The following is an 18,976-nucleotide window of genomic DNA, read 5'->3' on the forward strand; positions in this document are numbered from 1 at the left end:
TAAACTAGAAGAATGGAAGACTAGTCTGTATTGGAGGTAGATGACAGTGCCATTACTCCAAACCAAGAGAGAGACGGTATGTAAAAGTCATACATTCATCTTGCAAATGATGAGAGCTGACTAATTACCAGCTGCCCAGCAGGCTGAACTTAGTATGTAAAAACCTCATTGAGAAAACTGCAGCACTGCCTGCAACCAGAAGGTGGGACCAAGTTGAAGAAGGAAATGAGAAGAACCCCTGAACAATGGAAAATAATAATTACAACTTAATAGGATAAAGCTAGCTAATGTATTATGGTGCTGGCATCATTGTAACTGAAAAATATTAATTTTTCTGAAGGACAGGTAACTGTTAACTGTTAATATGTTTCTTCCTAAATCCACTAGGAAAGTTCAGAACATAATACTACAAAAAAAAAATTCACAGCACACCCTTTGATATTACTTAACCTTGAAAAGTGAATTGTGTTATAGTCTTTTGCACTTCATAGTCTTTCTTTTTGATATTTTTCTTGCCTGTAATACTCGACATTTTGAATGAAAACAGCACAGCACATGAAAGAAGCACAGAAAAATGTATTGTAGCTCTTCTATTATCACACTTTTAACTATTATTACACATTAGCTTTATCCACTGCAAAGTTTAACTTGTACTGCTAAAATGATTCAGCCTTTCAAAACACTTCATATTACATTTTCTTGTCTTTTTTTTTTATATATATACCAATTTGCCACACACCTGACATGTTTGAGTACCTGGGTAAGCATTGGTGGGTTTCAGCCCGGGTTGAGTTGCTAGTGTGAAAGATGCTTTGGCACTGTTTTCTTCTATAAATAATCACAACTTGAGTTACTGCATTTTCCTTCTTACCTGCTCCATTGTGGCCTCATGTAACTCATTCAGGTTCAATGTGTAAATTCCCTCTTCTGTTCCAAAGATCAGGTACTGATCTAAATACACAAAATTATAGGTACATTTCTTGTTAGTAGTGAAAATCACACAATATTCCTTACTGAAAATATGTTGATGGCAAATTATTGCTGAATCCTCTGTAAACAAAAATGAAGTTGTTAAAAACAAGTAAATAAACTGTCTAAAAGTAAATAAAAAATAAAACAACACAAGTATAATGCTTTTCTGTGGTGGAATAAAAAGTGTGATGGGCAAAAAGAACTGTTTTCCAGTACACTAAATCATAGATTCTTTGGAAGCCTACTATATGTTCTGACTGCAGTAGACCTACCATAGAACAATGTTTACAATGCAATTTGTTTTCAATGTTTGATTCTTATATGCATTTTCGTACAGTATCTGCCTTTTTCTCTTTAATCAAAAAGCATTTCAGAAAATGAAAAAGCAAAATCAATCTTTCACCTTAAAATTATTCATTCTTAAGTTGGAATAAAAACTGTACATCAATTGCTTACCTCTGTCAGGACTTTAAAAAACTATAAGTCAGAAAATATTAGTGTTAACTTGGTACTCTAATTTTATTTTGAAACTAGAGATGAGAATGGGAAAATAAACTTAGTACCTAGTAATATTTACAAGCCACTGTACTGAGCAGCAATAAAAGCCTCAGACACACAAGCACTTACTGTTTCCCAGCAGTAGATATCAAGTAACTGTAATACTCGGTTATTACTATTATCTTTTTTAATTTGTTAAAGATGTAGCCTGGTGAGTATGCAGATTATGTTATTGATACCATAAAGGGTTTCTTTGACATGATATTGTAAGGGTCTACATTTAGAGTTTGATTTCCTTTTTTGCCAAAAATATAATTTTGTACATATATTCTGCAAATGGCTTTTGTCTGAAAAATTCTTAAACATTTGCAGGATTATAATATGAAGACAAGAATGACCAGCATATTATATACTCCCTTGTCAGTCCATGTCAAAAGACCAGAGTTTCTCAACTTGGGTACATTTTTCAAAATCAGTATTTAGAAGAAGAAAAGCAAAGATGTAAGAATTCCTGCTTTTCAATATGGCTGCCCAAATTTGATTTCTGGTAGGAGAAACAGGTACATTGTTTTGCCTTTGCTCTGCATAATACCTCATACTCATTTTAAGCAGGTGGTATGGTGTACAGCAGGCATGTCAAACTCACTACCATTGGTGGGCCGCTTCGACTGCCATACGTGCGTCAGCGGGCCGCACTGTAACAAATACTATTATACAAAGTTACTGTAGCTTTCTTTCCAATACTGAAAACTTTACAAAATGTAACACTTAAAGTTTAAAGAAAAGCAATTTATTTCCATACAATCTCCATACAACAGCATACAATAAGTCTTAGCCTCTTAGCTAGGTCCTTATATAGTGGTTTTACAGTCTGAGATCTATCTCTTTTGTCCCGACACTTGGCTTCTCTTATTAGTAACCAGTTCGTCAATATCAAGCTTGAAAACTTGTGCAGCTGCAACTTTTATGAGGGATGAAAGGTGCTCAACAGTAAGTCTTGAGCGATGTGGGGTTTTGGTAGCTTTCATTAACGAAAACAATTGCTCACAAAGGTAAGTTCTTCTGAAAATTGACAGTACTCTCGATGCCAACTTACAGATCTGCACATACGAGGGTGGCAGGTAAGCATACAAGCCTGGCACACCAACTTCGTTGTATTTTGCCTTCAGAATAGAATTTGACTGCTGTTCAATCAATTCCATTTGGATATTCTCAGGCGCATTCTCAACGTTGTACGAGTATGGTGATGTAAACAGCGCAAAGTCCTGCTCGTGTGAACTGAAATCACGAAAATGCTCACTGAATTCATTGCTCAGTAATTCAAGTTGGAAAACAAATCCTCCAAAAATCTAATTTTACTTTACTAAGTTTACTTCAAAGTTTATATTGTAAAATAAGCCGATATGCAAAAAGCCCCCTGACCTACACTAATTTTACAAACTCAAAATCACAAAAATTTCTTAATAAACAACTCACCAACTTCTCGCGTCCACTTCAGATCTTCAGCTGTAGTCTGTACTAACTGTTTGTTACAATACTAGCACAAAATTACACAAAACTAGAGCAAAAAAAACATGAAAATATGCGAGCTATTACTACTCGTGATGGTCAGTTCTGCCCAGTGGCCAATCTCAGCAGCCCAGCCAGCTGCTGCAGCCTAGCACTTCAGTTGAGCTGTCGCGGCCCAATAACTTTGGTCAAGGCTCGTGAGGGGGGGGTGTTTGGGTGTAGGGCGTGGCAGTGTCATGCCTAGGGTATCAAGGAGCTGAAGCCGCAGCTGCAACTATACTAGCAGATGACGTTTCTGGTACCGTAATGACATGGGAAAACTCGCTTTTGTCAGAAGGCGGAAGTAAGAAAAGTCAATAAGTAACGCCGAAGATGCAGAATGATTCAATCACAAACAATAGTAATCATTTGTACAAGTTTAGTGTTAACTAAGATCTGTCATGCGGGCTGCACAGATTTTTGCTGTGGGCTGCATGCGGCCCGTGGGCCGCGTGTTTGACATGCCTGGCGTACAACCTAATGTTCTGGATTTAAAGCCCCAGGGTTGCTGGCTCAGAATCACTTATCCTGTCTGTCTGATAAAAGCATGTGCTAAGCAAATAATTACAAATGTAACTGTAAAAAAATGTAAGTAAACAGTTGTAACAAATCCTCAACTTGTAAACTGCCTTGGATAAAGGCATCAGTCAAATGTGTGTACAACAGTAATAAAAGCAATTACAATAATAATGTAAACAAATTAGTTTTTTTTATATTTCCACCACTGGAAAAAAATTTGCATTGGATCCAGTAATAACAAATGTTTAGTATTAATGAAATTAACTACTTTTTCCACTTTACGTCGTTGTAATAATACAAGGTGCCTCACAGATATCCCTTCGTCTCTTTGGGTTTCTCTGCCACATCTCCAAAGATGTGCTTGTTAGATTGATTGCCAATTCCATTTGATTGATTGCCAATTCCATTTTGGACCTTTGTGACTATAGGTTAACTAAGCACTGTGATGGATTGATGCCCTGTCCAGGGTTGTTATCTGACTTACAACCAGCAGGGTCAGGATAGACTCCGGCCCCTCAACACCCTGAACAGTATTAAGTGGGTTCGACAATGGTATAATACGTTACATTCATCAATACCTAGACAGTGAGTGCATTTTGCACTGGGATTAGGAAGCCATACCCGGTTTTCACAAAGGTCAGGAAGTAAAGGAAATCTTCTAAAAATTATGACATCCCTGTTTTGCAGACATTTGGCATTTAATAGTTTATGAAAGGTAACTTGTTGTTTCAAAGTGTTACACTGTTTAACTAATCAGTAAATTAAAAAAAATTGGCATTTTAAGACCTTTCATTAATAAACAAACCATAAAGAAACAAACTAAAATATACTGTAAAGAAGCTGTCAACCTTGAACATTACCATATTTTTATAGCTTTTAGTAAAGTGTCATGTAACTTATGTACATTTGCCAATTTTTATTACCTCCACAAAATTTTCCTTTTATAATTTTGTTACAATTTATGGCTGCAAGAGTGTAACTCCTACTTTTTTACCTACTGTTTTTCAGCTACCAAAATGCTAATCTGTATGATTTTACTACTTAATGTTTTCAAGTTAGAGGTTGGAAAAACAAGATCCTGTATAATGTTTCTCTTTCTGAAATAGTACTAGAGTGTTATACCATGTTAGTCATTATGGATATAGTGAGAAGTTAAGAAAAATTACACCTTTAATTGGCTAACTAGAAAGATTACAATATGCAAGTTTTCGGGGCAACTCAGGCCCCTTCTTCGGCCTCGAAAGCTTGCATATTGTAATCTTTCTAGTTAGCCAATAAAAAGTGTCATTTTGCTTAACTTTTCTTTCTGAAATAGTAAAACCTTCCTTAGAATTGAAGTGTAAGTGAATAAGTTGTACTTGCCAGGAGTATCTTTTTATATGCATATACACTTCTTTCAGGAGAATCTGTTTTTTAAAAAGAAATTTTTGAAGAACTAAACTTAAGAATCTGAAAACAGCTTTCACTGTGTCCATTATGTATGGAGTACTGCTGAGTAGTGATTTAAAAATGTATGCTCATGTACACTCAAAGATAAACAGAGTTTTTACTCCTTAATATAGTACATTAGTGCATTGCCTCGAAATGTTTATTATCTATCCTGGAGTGGATAATCTTCAATTTGTGAAACTGAAGGCTGCTTATATTAAATTTTAATTAATTATTTTGCTCAAATGAGACAGCATGAACTGAATTTACAGGACTTTAATTACAGGCATTGCAAACATCGTTTCTTGTACATTCTTTGTGTATTGCATCAGTAATTTTAATGCATCTATTTCAGTTGCTTTATAACAGAAGCTGTTTTAAATAGTTTATAGCCTTGTAATGGAAAAATACCATGGACACAGCAGGGCTAGAATCTGTTTAAATTAGTTTATAACCTGGGAAAGGAAAGAAGTATGAGGTACATACAAAGGTAAAAGGCTTTGAGTAAGGTCATTTCTCACAAGGACAAGCTAGCCAATCAAGTGCATATAATGTCACATGTCCTGAAATCCCACATGTCCATTTTAACATAAATATGGCTCATTTGAGGTACAATTGAGGGCAACAACAGAAGGATAATATGAGGAAGCAATGTCACAGATTGAGTCATGTGTGACCATTTCATCCAGACATCGGAGAACTTCCACCTATTGATATTTCTGATTTTCAGTAAGTTTTCTAGGACTGTCTTGCAATTATATACCTGGTCCACAAGGCTTATTCTCACCTGGACAAAACTGGAAGCACTGTGAGAATATTGTTTTTTGATTTCTCCAGTGCTTTGATACCCATCCAGCTTTCCTTGTATTTCTGGTGGGCGAGCCTGTGGTATCCTGTATAATGGACTATATGTCAGGCTGACCACAGTTTGTGAGACACAAGGAATGTGTTTCTGATATGGATGTGAGTAATACTTGAGCACCACAAGGAACAGTCCTGACTCCTTTTCTCTTCATTCTGCACACCTCTGACTACAAATACAACAACAGGTCATGTTACTTGTAGATATTCTCAGATGATTCTGCACTTATGGGGTTTATTGATAAAGGGGATGAGATAGAGGAGAAGAGTCAGGTGGAGAAGTGTGTTTCTTGATGCAAAGAGAATTGTCTGCATGTTAACATCAGCAAAACCAAGAAACTGGTTATTGACTTTTGTTGCATCAAAGATCTTATAACCCAGAGTGATTATATAAAAAGGGCAGAGCAGACTCTTTTTTCCTTAGGAGACTGTGTTTCTTTAATCTGGGAAGTGACATCCTTCACATCTTCTATAACTCTGGGCAGGTAACTTCACTTCAAGAGAGGCCTTCTGAATCAACATGCTAATTATAAGGGCAAGCTCAGTTATAGTGTATCCTATAACTGGATCCCCTGGAGCTAGTAACTCAAAGGAATGCCTCCTAAGTACTTCCAGTAAAACCTGTGAGGCTATCGCTGTATTTTTCAATCAAAAAATTAATGATATTAGAAATAACATAGTATATCTCCCCAACACTAAGGATCCCCCGAAACCCCAGTACTCCATAATAAATAAATTAGAGTCTTTCACTAGGATAGATTTACCTGATTTGCATAAAATAATTTCTCAAATGAAACCATCCACCTGTGCCCTTGACCCAATACCAACAAATTTTTTCAAAGAAGTATCGGGTGTGCTTATTGATAATGTTCTTGACATAGTAAATTCGTCATTAGATACGGGGGTCTTCCCAGACTGTCTTAAGACTGCGGTAGTTAAACCCCTACTTAAGAAAAATAATCTCGACCCCTCTTCTCTTGAAAATTATAGACCCATCTCTAACCTGCCTTTCTTAAGTAAAATTCTAGAGAAGGCAGTCATTATGCAGTTAAATGAGCACCTCAATAAACATGCTATTCTTGATAAATTTCAGTCAGGTTTTAGAACAAATCACAGCACAGAAACTGCACTCGTTAAAGTAGTAAATGACTTGCGGGTAAATGCAGACAGAGGCCATTTATCTGTTCTCATCCTCTTAGATTTGAGTGCCGCATTTGACACTATTGATCATAATATTCTTAAGAATCGCCTTAGTCAATGGGTGGGCCTCTCTGGCAGTGTCTTAAACTGGTTTGAATCCTACCTGGCAGGGAGAAAATTCTTTGTTAGTTGTGGTAATTATAACTCAAAGACACATGATATTCTATATGGTGTTCCACAAGGCTCTATCCTGGGTCCGCTGCTCTTCTCAATCTACATGCTTCCATTAGGTCAGATTATCTCGGGACATAACGTGAGCTACCACAGCTATGCTGATGACACACAGCTGTATGTATCAATAGCACCTGATGACCCTAAATCTCTTGATTCGCTAACACAATGTCTAACCTGTATCTCAGAATGGATGAATAGTAACTTTCTCAAATTAAATAAAGAAAAAAACCGAAATCTTAGTGATTGGCAATAATGGATACAGTGAGGCTATTAGAAATAAACTGGATGCATTAGGATTAAAAGTCAAATCGGAGGTAAAAAGCTTAGGGGTAACCGTTGATTGTAATCTGAATTTTAAATCGCATATTAATAAAATCACTAGGACAGCATTTTTTCACCTAAGGAACATAGCAAAAGTTAGACCTCTTATATCATCGAAAGATGCAGAGAAATTAGTTCATGCGTTTGTCTTTAGTCGACTAGATTACTGTAATGCACTCCTCTCAGGACTACCCAAAAAAGACATCAATCGTTTGCAGTTAGTGCAGAATGCAGCTGCTAGAATCCTTACCAGGAAAAGAAAATCCGAACACATTTCTCCAGTTTTGATGTCACTACACTGGTTACCTGTGTCATTCAGAATTGACTTTAAAATTCTGCTTATGGTTTTTAAAGCTTTAAATAATCTCGCCCCGTCTTATATATCGGAATGTCTGACACCTTATATTCCAAATCGCAACCTCAGATCCTCAACTGAGTGTCTCCTTAGAATTCCAAGAGCAAAACTTAAAAGAAGTGGTGAGGCGGCCTTCTGCTGTTATGCACCTAAAATCTGGAATAGCCTGCCAGTAGGAATTCGCCAGGCTAATACAGTGGAGCACTTTAAAAAACTACTGAAAACACATTACTTTAACATGGCCTTCTCATAACTTCACTGTAATTTAATCCTGACACTCTGTATATCCAATTCATTATAATAACCATTCAAAATCTGTACTAACCCCTACTCTCTCTTCTGTTTCCTTTTCCGGTGTCCTATTGGTGGTGGCTTGTGCCACCACCATCTACCCAAAGCACCATGATGTTCCAACAATGATGGATGGATTAAAAGCCAGAAGTCTGTATAACCATCAGCATCAAGTGACTCCGTGAGAACCCTAACTACAAAGAGGACTATTTCATTTATGTTAGGTAGAATGCCCAAAGGGGACTGGGCGGTCTCGTGGCCTGGAACCCCTACAGATTTTATTTTTTTCTCCAGCCTTCTGGAGTTTTTTTTTGTTTTTTCTGTCCACTCTGGCCATCGGACCTTACTCCTTCTTATGTTAACTAAGGTTGTCTTATTTTAATTTCTTATTTGTCTTTTATTCTTCTTTTCTTCATTATGTAAAGCACTTTGAGCTACTTTTTGTATGAAAATGTGCTATATAAATAAATGTTGTTGTTGTTGTTGTAGTAGTGATGGAGAGAATTAAAACAAAACTTAGAGCCATTATGAACAATGCTGAAACAGAGAGCCATTATGAACAATGCTACACATCCTCTTTCTGACACACTAACACTAAGGACTTTCAGCCAATGAAGTATTCAGCAGAAGTGTGTCAGGAAACGCTACAAGGGCTCCTTCATACCAACAGCAATATGTCTGCATAATGCATAAATGTGTGTGTTCAGAGCAAAGTATGTGTGTATATTTATTTATTTAGTTATCTACCTATTTATGTATTTATTTAATTAAAGCGCTTCTGTAAAAAGGTACAAATACATTTTATCTTATCTAGACTTTGCTATCGCTATGCGTAAATGTGTATTTGTGCATGTACAGTATATTCAAATTTGGGAATAGATGTACTAGGTACATTTACTAGGTTCATCTCACAAATGCCATGATAATACACTATCTACTAGCTGAGGAATGACAATTGAGTTGAGGAATGACAATTAGTGTGTCTAACAAATGTCTGTTATCTACACTGTACAAGAATATACTGTATTTACAATGGGTGGTGTGTCTGCATGAACTTTCCCTTATAAAGCACATCAAGACCATGATTTCTCTAAAACAGCTACTTAAAATATATATGAATACATTTTGGTTATCATTAAACAGTGCAATGTTTCCAATGGTGGTTCTCCTGTAGCACTGGAATTTGTTCAAAATCAGAATTATTTTTGAAAGTTTACCTTTAGTATCAGGGTGAATCCATGATGTTGCACAGTTAATTTTCAGAGGACAGCCATCAAACACTTTTGAAAAACAAGCACCCATCTAAAGCAAAAATCTTCCAATTAGTGTAATCCCATTACTAATATGCTTACTTTAATGTAAACTGTAAGACTGTTTCTAGAATTTAAGTACTGCAACAAATTATTACTCACTTTCAAAGACATTTTAAGGCATACTTACAAGAACTTTAGGCGTTGGTGGAAGACCATTGACAGCTGACTTCTATGGTGGAAAATAAAAACTTTTTAACATTCCAAAAGTCTCCTTCATAAATAAATATAGCTTTGAAGTTTAACACACCACTAGCATACAGCATATGTCAAAATGAACAGAAACTTACTGGATAGTCTCTTTTCTCTTTTTTTTGTGGACTCAATGAGGGCTGCACAGAACATTCACCATTTACGTTCATGTGACTATCCTCATTACCTGGAAAAGAAAATCCCCTTAATATTTAAAAATGCAATAATATCTCGTATCTTGCCATTTTACGTATGAATCTAAACATAAAATAAATAAATAAAGTTACTTTGAAGATTTCTGGGAGATTAATGCATAAATCAGCTCACATTATGGTTTTAGTTGCACATTACAATTCCATTATAAACGAACTGGAACTCAAGAAAACAGTGCAGTAAGTTTTTCTGTTTGAAATTTTTGGCAGTATGGCATCTGGAAAAGAGGCATGATGGAGTAAACGGATGACTGATGAGGTTTCATGTGGATCCTATACCACCACCATCATAACTACAAATATAAGTTGGCATAAGCAAATATAGTTTATCAAAATAATTGCTTACTGCTTAAAATCAGCTCAGGCTGTTTGTGCTTTTAACGCTTTTTTTGCTTGAACTGTTGAACATGAATTGATGGCAGATTATAAATTTACTAAGCAATATACATCTCATCTATGAAAAATGCAGAAAATAACTCTGACCTGGCATGTATGATACCTTAATCAAACTGGTATACATGATACAGTGGAACCTCAGTTCACAAACGTCTCGGTACACGTACAAATCGGTTTACGACCAAAAAGTTTGCCAAACTTTTGCCTCGGTTCACGACCATAGACTCGGTATACGAACAAGCCAGTTTCCCTTTCGGTTTGTGCGCGCCGATGATTTCCATACGTGTTGCATTGTTCTCGGTCAGACGTGCATGCTTTCGCTGTGAACTCTTTGTGCTCTATTTCATTTCCCTTCTGGTTCGCACGCGCCGATTACTGTATTTAAGCACATGTTCAGCCTCTCCCTGTTCATTGTTCTCAGTCAGACGTGCGTGCTTTACCTGTGTACTCTTTGTGCTCTACAGTATTTCGTGTGCTTTTGCAGTTAACCATGGCTTCTAAGCAAGTGAAGGATGATGAGAAGAAAGTTTTGCAGAACTATAAGAAATTAAGAAAATAAGAAATTATTGAAAAGTATGAGCGTGGCGTTCGTGTTACTGATCTTGCCGCCGAGTACAAGAAGTCAAAATCTATGATTTCGACCATTCTAAACAGAAAGAATCTATTAAAGCAGCTGATGTTGCAAAAGGAGTTACAGCATTAACCAGGCAAAGGCCTCAAGTGCTGGAAGAGGTGGAAAAACTGTTGCTAGTGTGGCTGAACGAGAAGCAACTTGCAGGGGATAGCGTAAGCGAGGTGATGTTATGCGAGAAAGTCGGGAAGATTCATGGCGATTTGCTGTAAAACTATCCTTCTACAAGTGGCGAAAGTGAGGAATTTAAAGCCAGTAGAGGATGGTTTGAAAAGTTTCGCAAGACAAGTGGCATTCATAATGTGGTAAGGCATGGAGAGGCTGCTAGTTCCGACGCTGAAGCTGTGAAAGAATTTGTGAAAAATTTCACAAAATTACTGGAGGACAAAGGCTACATCCCGCAACAAGTCTTCAACTGCGACGAGACCGGATTGTTCTCCACCCAGTTCCTCCTCACTTCATGCCAGAACTCGACTCATGCAAGGTTAGTTTTCTTGGTGGTTTATGGTTAGTTTTTGTATTACAGATTTTTCAAATGTTCATTTTTCGGTTCGTAGCGTGAATTGTTGCAATGTTACTTTTCTCTTTTTTCAAATGTTCATTTTTTTCCCTGTGCTTAAAACTCATTAAAAAAAAGTTTACACAGCGATCGGGTTGTAAGGCTATTAGCGTGAACTCCTGCAATGTTACTTTCTTGGTTGCTTATGGTTGGCTTTTAAATAAAGTTTGGATTTGTTCAAATGTTCCTTTTTTTCCCCTGTGCTTAAAACTCAAAAAAAAAAAAAAAATGGTTACAGCAATCGGGTCATAAGGCTACAGTATAGCGTGAACTCTTGCAATGTTAGTTTTCTCTGTTGTTCAAGGTTTTCTCAGTGTTATTCAATGTTTTTACATTTAGTTTACTATTATTCTGTGCATTCTATGGTTTAATTAACTATATTTGTGCTTAAAAACTTTAAAAAAAATATATATTTACATACAGTTCATACGGTCTGGAACGGATTAATTGTATTTACATACAATCCTATGGGGGAAATTGCTTCGGTTCACAACCAGAGTTTTGGAGCAAATTATGGTCGTGAACTGAGGTTCCACTGTATTTACAATATTTCATAAACACCAAACTGAATGAAATTTCTATAGCAAACATTATAACTCGGGTATCAGTCACCTGTTTCGAAGGAATGGGACAGCAGACCAGGGCTGCTTACACTTGCAGACAAAATACCTGGACTAGTCTGCTCAGCCTGATAGGTGGATATGGGTGTACTCTGCCTCCTCTGTGAAAATGCAGGCCCATTATCTACAGGTGGTAATCGACGCACTGTTAAGCATTTCTCATCCAACATATATTCATCAGAGGTACTGTAAATGCGAGGCTGAAAAAAAAAAACCACATTAATTTCATTTAACAGCCCATAAACATTGGACTCATCTTTAAATTAGCTTTAATTGCAAAAACAACTAGCCATCCATAATTAAAAATAAAACATAAAAAAAATCAGTAGTGCCTATGTAGTGATAAATTTGAACTGTGTGACAGATAGCATACACACTTGATAAAAAGTTTTCAATATTACATAAAGTCTTTTTTTTTTATTGAGGGCAGCAGTTGTTCACACAACAGCACATCAACCCATTTCCCTGAAATGAACACTAAATGTTAGACTTACACAACGAACATACAGGTTTACTTGGTAATTACATCAATATTTACAATTTTTGAGATTAACTGATTAATTAATAATTAAAAATATCCTGTAATATTTACTTGAACAGCTTTATATTAGAAGTCTTTCTTATGGTGTTCAGTGGATATTAATTCTTTATAACCAGGAGACAGGTGTCTGACGACACAACAAAGTTGTGATTACAGTATTACTGTCCATGAGACGTGTCTGAAAACTTGCCTTAATTTGTCACACTACAGAGAAAGTGCCCCCAGAAACAATGATGGTTGCAGCAAACTGAACTGCCGTCTTTATATCACTAACACTTATTTTGTGCACAGCTCACTTCATCTTTTCATTTTCTGACTCTTGGATTCAGAATAATTTATATTTTTGTGTTCTCATTTTGTGATTTATTTACTAATAAACATAATTGTTTACAGTTTTTGCCTCATTTAGATCATCCTTGATATAAGGGGTTTATATATAAGTATTCTGTTGCTACTGCTACATGAACTGTATATGCAAATGTGATATCTGAAGAAAACATACAGACATAGAAGAAATTTACTATTTTAACTTATGCAATTCTTTTGTCATGAATAACTAAAGAGCAAAAACAATGCTCAATGACAGCATAGGATTTAAATTTCCATTTTTTACCTTTGGAGGAAGGGGAGGAGGATCAGCTCGCTTCATTGTTGACCTATAAAGATTTTTTAAAAGTTAAAATAAATAAATAATCTCTCTTATTTTTTGTTATACTGAGGCAAACTTACAAATTGACATCTTCAAAATCATCTTCTTTGCGGCCTAGGAGTCCCCTAAAAAGTAAAAAATAGATAAATTCAAACAATGCTGAATTCTCTGTGTCTCAAACAGCTTAAACGTGAATGAAAAATACATTGGTTTCAATTCACTTGTAAATTTTTAATTTGCTACCTTCAATTTATTGTCAATGTACCATCCTAAATGTGGTTCCCTTTAGTTTGTTTCGATTTCTTTAAACTACAAGAATACTGTTCTGTTACAGTCATTTCATCAGTGCCATTGAGAATTTTGAAGTCCTGACTTCCTTAGCTTGTATGGCATTTCTTTAGTCCAGAGATTGTCTTGGTTGCTCTTCTCCACTTCTAAAAATTCTATGTATGTTTTTTGTAGTATAGTGACCCACTAACTTTAGGATAACTTGGTAAAAAAATAATGCATTATTGTAACCTAATTACAGTTGGCAGAAACAAAGTAGTGCAACTTGGTACTGTTTAAACTCTTATAAGCACAGTATAATTCTTCACTCAAACAGACTTTTGTTACTTGTGTTACACATATGTTTATAAGCACATAATATACTATATAAATGTTATAAATAGCCTGAAGAGCAGTCATTCTATTTCACATACTGTTCCAGAAGGCATGTGTGGCTACTGGATCTGTGTAACATATGCACACTGTTTTCCTGCAGGCACAGGCAGTGTGAATTTCCTCATACTATTGGATCTGTACTAGAGATGTTTTTTATTTTACAACATAATGTGACAGGTCATTATACTTCGTGACTGCACAGAAGTAGACAGTGTTTTTAATAAAAAATAAAGATTTAAAATTTTACTTTGAAAGATAACTTTTCAGTTTTACACTTTTAAAAAGTGTACAGTAATTAACCGAGTGAACTGAACCTTTTTTAATATTTTTGTTCTCTGTAATGTACAACCACCTGATCAAAGAGTTTACAAGGAATTAGATTTACAGAGAGATAAAAAAAGTCTTTGATATCAAATCAAATAAAAATGCTATAACCATCATGTGTCATAAAATGTAGCAATGTATTCTGACATGCATTACAATTTTGTCATCTCTGCACAGCTTCTAAAAACAGGTTTTTTTTATAGCATAGTGAACCACTGACGTGGGGAGAAGGTCCTAAATGTTTTCTTTTTGATTGCAACATGCCTTTTTGATAATGTAAAAAGAACAAAGATGGGAGTGACAAAGGAGTTTTTATTGTGTAGGGAGCTTGCTCCACCCAATCAATAAGTGCTCACATCTGCTGGCCACTACACTAGCAATAACTTCATCCTTTATCGACTCCATGTTTGCAGATATTCAAGTGATTAATTCAGCTTTATTTTTAATTGTGATTTGTTTTTAATTAAAAATTATTTCTGTGAACTTAAAGCTCTACTTGCTGATCCATATGTTTGAAATGGTACATAGAAACAAGATTAAGTCATTTGCATGTAATTAAACAAGTAAGTTTTCAAATGATTAAGACGGAATAATCTCTAAAGTTAACATTACAGATTAAGTAGCATTATTGCATTGGGTGTTACCCCAAAGAGAGCTGATAAAATGTTGTGGATTATTGTGAATCCAACAATGTTCAATGCATAAGTAAATATTTTATTCCAATAACATTTGAGCAAGGAATGTTCCCAAAACATGTGGGGGAGGCAGCTTGATGAATGAGGTTTCCAGGAGTCTAAAATTATCCAAATCTTATTATGTGATATCATCTACTGTTAAATTCTGCTTCGTACTTCTAAAAAAAATTTTATTTTTTTATTGGGGATTTGTTCTGTTCTGTGTATTGTATTGTATTGACCCCCTTCTTTTGACACCCACTGCACGCCCAACCTACCTGGAAAGGGGTCTCTCTTTGAACTGCCTTTCCCAAGGTTTCTTCCATTTTTCCCTACTAGGTTTTTTTGGGAGTTTTTCCTTGTCTTCTTAGAGAGTCAAGGCTGGGGGGCTGTCAAGAGGCAGGGCCTGTTAAAGCCCATTGCGGCACTTCCTGTGTGATTTTGGGCTATACAAAAATAAACTGTATTGTATTGTATTGTATGTGATCCAGTAAAGAAGGTGCTGAACAACGTCGCTCACAATTAGGGTCTTGACCAAGATACTGCAAATTTTGTATAGTCTGACTTGAGTAAAGTTGTATATGATTTAAAACGTTGAGTTGTGAGCAGATTGTCTGGGGCTGACTTTCATTCATTGTCTGAAAATCTAAATGAAAAGCTTGTTCCCAGCACTGTCTCTTACTACCTAGATGTACACTCTTTTGAAAATACTGGTGTAAAGTTTGGAGACATAATATCTATGGTTTATCATAGCTTACAAGTAACATTTCTCAAGTAAATAGTTAGGAAAAGCCAGGATACTTGACCATTTCCTTTCTAACGCATGTGTAGGAAAGAGATGTTTCAAAGAAAAAATAGATTTGAGTTGTTCAAAGCATCAAAATGAATGTATTTCATATCTTAAATATTATGCAATTTTTGTATTTGTTAAATGTAAATGTACAGCTTTCTTATAAGGGGTGCAGCAGACAGTAACATTTCATCTTAAGTTTCACCTGACCTGGCATCATATTCTAAGTGATTATTGTTCTCGACTTTAAAATTGTGTTCTTTAACTTTGAACTTTCTTGACACTCAAATGCATTTTAGGTATTTGTATTTTTTTTAAGTTGTTCGGGGAATGACATCAGCTAAGTAAACAAAAATTAGGATGAAACACTAATTGATCATTATAATACATTGGAGTACATTTAGTTGTTTGAGACTGACAACATATCACGTGTTCGCTCCTTCCTCTTCTTTTCTAACGCTGAGAAACTTGTCCATGCTTTTATCACATTCCGCATCGATTATTGTAATTCCCAACTGGCAGGTGCCCCGTCTAATCTTATATCACAGCTCCAGCTTATTCAAACTCGGCTGCAAGAGTCCTTATATGGACCAGCAGCAGCGAGCACATAACACCCATCCTGCTTCGCCTTCACTGCCTCCCTATGTCTTACAGAATTGAATATAAAATTCTAATAACCTACAAAGCCTTAAACAACCTTGCGCCAAACTACATCAGTGACCTTCTCCATCACTATGTGCCTGTCTGCCCACCAAGGTCCTCTGATTCTGGCAATCTTGTTGTACCCCAAACTAATCTACACTCCATGGGTGACAGGGCCTTCAGCTGTATAGCGCCCAGACTCTGGAATGACCTACTGAAATTAATCAGGTCAGCTGACTCCATGAATTCTTTAAAAAACAACTCAAAACTCATCTGTTCAGGAAGGCTTTTAGCTCTACCTGACTTTATTACCCTTCTCTCAGTTTACCTCTATGTAAAGAAGCTCATGTAACCTGTGTGTGTGTGCTAGACCATCAATTATGTTGTCTGTTAGGCTTTTTCTCTGAATTTACTATCTTACTCTTCTTTATTTATTTATCTCGTTTAGTACAATGCTATATACTGTATACCCTGCAGTATTAGTACTTAAACTCTGTTAAGTGCCTTGAGCATGGGAAAGGCACTATATAAATAAAATGTATTATTATTATTAATGATTCAGTTAATACAGTATAAAAGAGAGATGTGCAAGATGTCTTACAGGCTCTGGCAGCATGAATGGAAGCAAGAAATATATATTAGCTATTATGTTTTATGTTCTTATGCTGTTATGAGTGATTTTCCTGGGTTTCTTATGTAAAATTGAGGAAGGAAGAGGCGCCAGAATCTTAAAAATTTACGCATTTGGCGACTTCCATGCACAGAAGAAAAAGAGAAAAAATACACAGTATGTTAGCCATAGATCCACCGAAACTATGGAACTAAATCTTTGTTTAGCAGCAAATTCACATGTTCAAGTGTACTATGAATATATGTACTGTTACTATGAATATGTACTCTTTAAATTATTTTGAAAACAATTATTTTCTGAGGTTAAAGCCGTAATACTCATGGAGCTGGAGAGTGGCAACTTGTTGCATGTTGATTAACACATTCAAGTTAGAGTTTCAATGTACTCTTTGCATGCGACAATTTTACTGAGTTGATTGTAATTAATGATAATTGGTATGCACATTAAAAAATACAGGAAAGAGTTACTGCAAGATTTGGCTGACTAAGAGGTACATGTTCTTTTCTATCCAATCCCTTCCATAGTATTGGAAGCAGTGTTATCATAGACTTTCATAAAATTAAAATTGAAGAAAATACTAGGGAGTTTTATTTCTAGTAGTATTTGAGAAATATTCAAATTTCTTTTAGAGTTTAATGCTACTTTGCAAAGTTTATAAGAATGCAATCAGGTTTACGAAGAGTTTTCATGCCAGTCTTTTTGCTTAGATACACTAGCTGGTGCCCATCAAGATTACATACAGTAAAAGCATACCAATGACAGGACTAAATGAATTAGGGAATTACTGCAGACAAAAGTTAAGATGGGCCAAAACTAATCAGTCAATCTTTATACAACATTTTGTATATCGAATACTACTTAACAGTTCTACAAGAAAGAGAAGGTATAATTTAAAAATGCATTAGGTGTATACAACAATAAAACTGAATGACAAACGCCTTTTCTGTTTAAACATTCTTTGAAAAATAATATTGTCTGTGCTAAAACAACAGATCAGAGATAAAGATGCAATGTCTGTGCCAGATGAAAGGCCAACTTAAATTTATTGAGTGAAATGAAGCATACTTGATCAAAATGTTTTACTTTTTTTTGGAGGGCATGACAAACTGTCACCAGGCAAGTGCATTCTAGTTCCTATATCTTGTTCATAAAAAGTTGAACTTCAAAAAGATTTAGTTAATTAAAAGAAAAAAACTAATTTGAAATATAATTTAAATGATGTTTCACGTGTGCTTGGTGTGTGGGTGTGTTTGTGTGTGTCCTGCGGTGGGTTGGCACCCTGCCCGGGATTGTTTCCTGCCTTGTGCCCTGTGTTGGCTGGGATTGGCTCCAGCAGACCCCCGTGACCCTGTGTTCGGATTCAGCGGGTTGGAAAATGGATGGATGGATGGATGATGTTGTTTCACATTTAAATAAACTGAAGGAAGGCCTTCCTTGCCAAACTAAAAAAAAAAAAAATCACCACTGGCATGTCCTATTCTGTAAATGCGGAGACAATGAAGACAAGGGCTATAAGGAGTATTTTATAAAAACACTTTTTAAAATAGTGCTAAATTTTGCTAAACATCTTCCTGGGTATGGTGCCATGCTAATTTAATGGTACACACAGAGGAAAGCAAGAAATCCAAACTCTACACAGAGTAGGTATATCTCACCTTTGAGCTGCATATTCTGCATCTCTAGTAACTGGATCTGAACACCTAAATAAATAATTTAAAATGGTAATTTAGTGGTAATTAATACAATTCAAGCTTATGATTCATAAACATATGAACAAATTATGTAACTAGACAAACCCATATGGAAATCTGTAAGAAATGGGAGTTTGTTATGAAGAAGATATATGCCAGTCACCAGATCTCCCCACCTATCACGTGTTTCCCCGTCAGGCCTTTGCATCAATTCCCCAAACCATTTAATAATTCTGTTTTTGTCCTCAAAGGCTGCTGACAGTTACCTCTGTCATACAGCTTGA

General features: G+C 35.7%; 1 protein-coding gene across 5 annotated transcripts in view; it reads right to left on the reverse strand.

Annotated features, from left to right (window-relative positions):
- Positions 1–18,976, reverse strand: part of map4k5 (mitogen-activated protein kinase kinase kinase kinase 5) — a 158,335-nt gene that overhangs the window by 24,556 nt on the left and 114,803 nt on the right. For 4 of the 5 annotated variants that reach the window (XM_051919940.1, XM_028822350.2, XM_051919941.1 and 1 more), the window contains 8 exons: positions 18,657–18,701; positions 13,358–13,402; positions 13,242–13,284; positions 12,080–12,287; positions 9,768–9,856; positions 9,608–9,649; positions 9,385–9,469; positions 872–951 (listed from right to left, as the gene is read on the reverse strand). In XM_051919940.1, the coding sequence (XP_051775900.1) occupies positions 872–951; positions 9,385–9,469; positions 9,608–9,649; positions 9,768–9,856; positions 12,080–12,287; positions 13,242–13,284; positions 13,358–13,402; positions 18,657–18,701 (637 nt within the window). The remainder of the gene's footprint in view (positions 1–871; positions 952–9,384; positions 9,470–9,607; positions 9,650–9,767; positions 9,857–12,079; positions 12,288–13,241; positions 13,285–13,357; positions 13,403–18,656; positions 18,702–18,976) is intronic. The other variant, XM_051919942.1, reaches the window with a different exon arrangement.

Source organism: Erpetoichthys calabaricus, chromosome 16, assembly GCF_900747795.2.
Source record: "Erpetoichthys calabaricus chromosome 16, fErpCal1.3, whole genome shotgun sequence".
Lineage (NCBI taxonomy): Eukaryota > Metazoa > Chordata > Cladistia > Polypteriformes > Polypteridae > Erpetoichthys > Erpetoichthys calabaricus.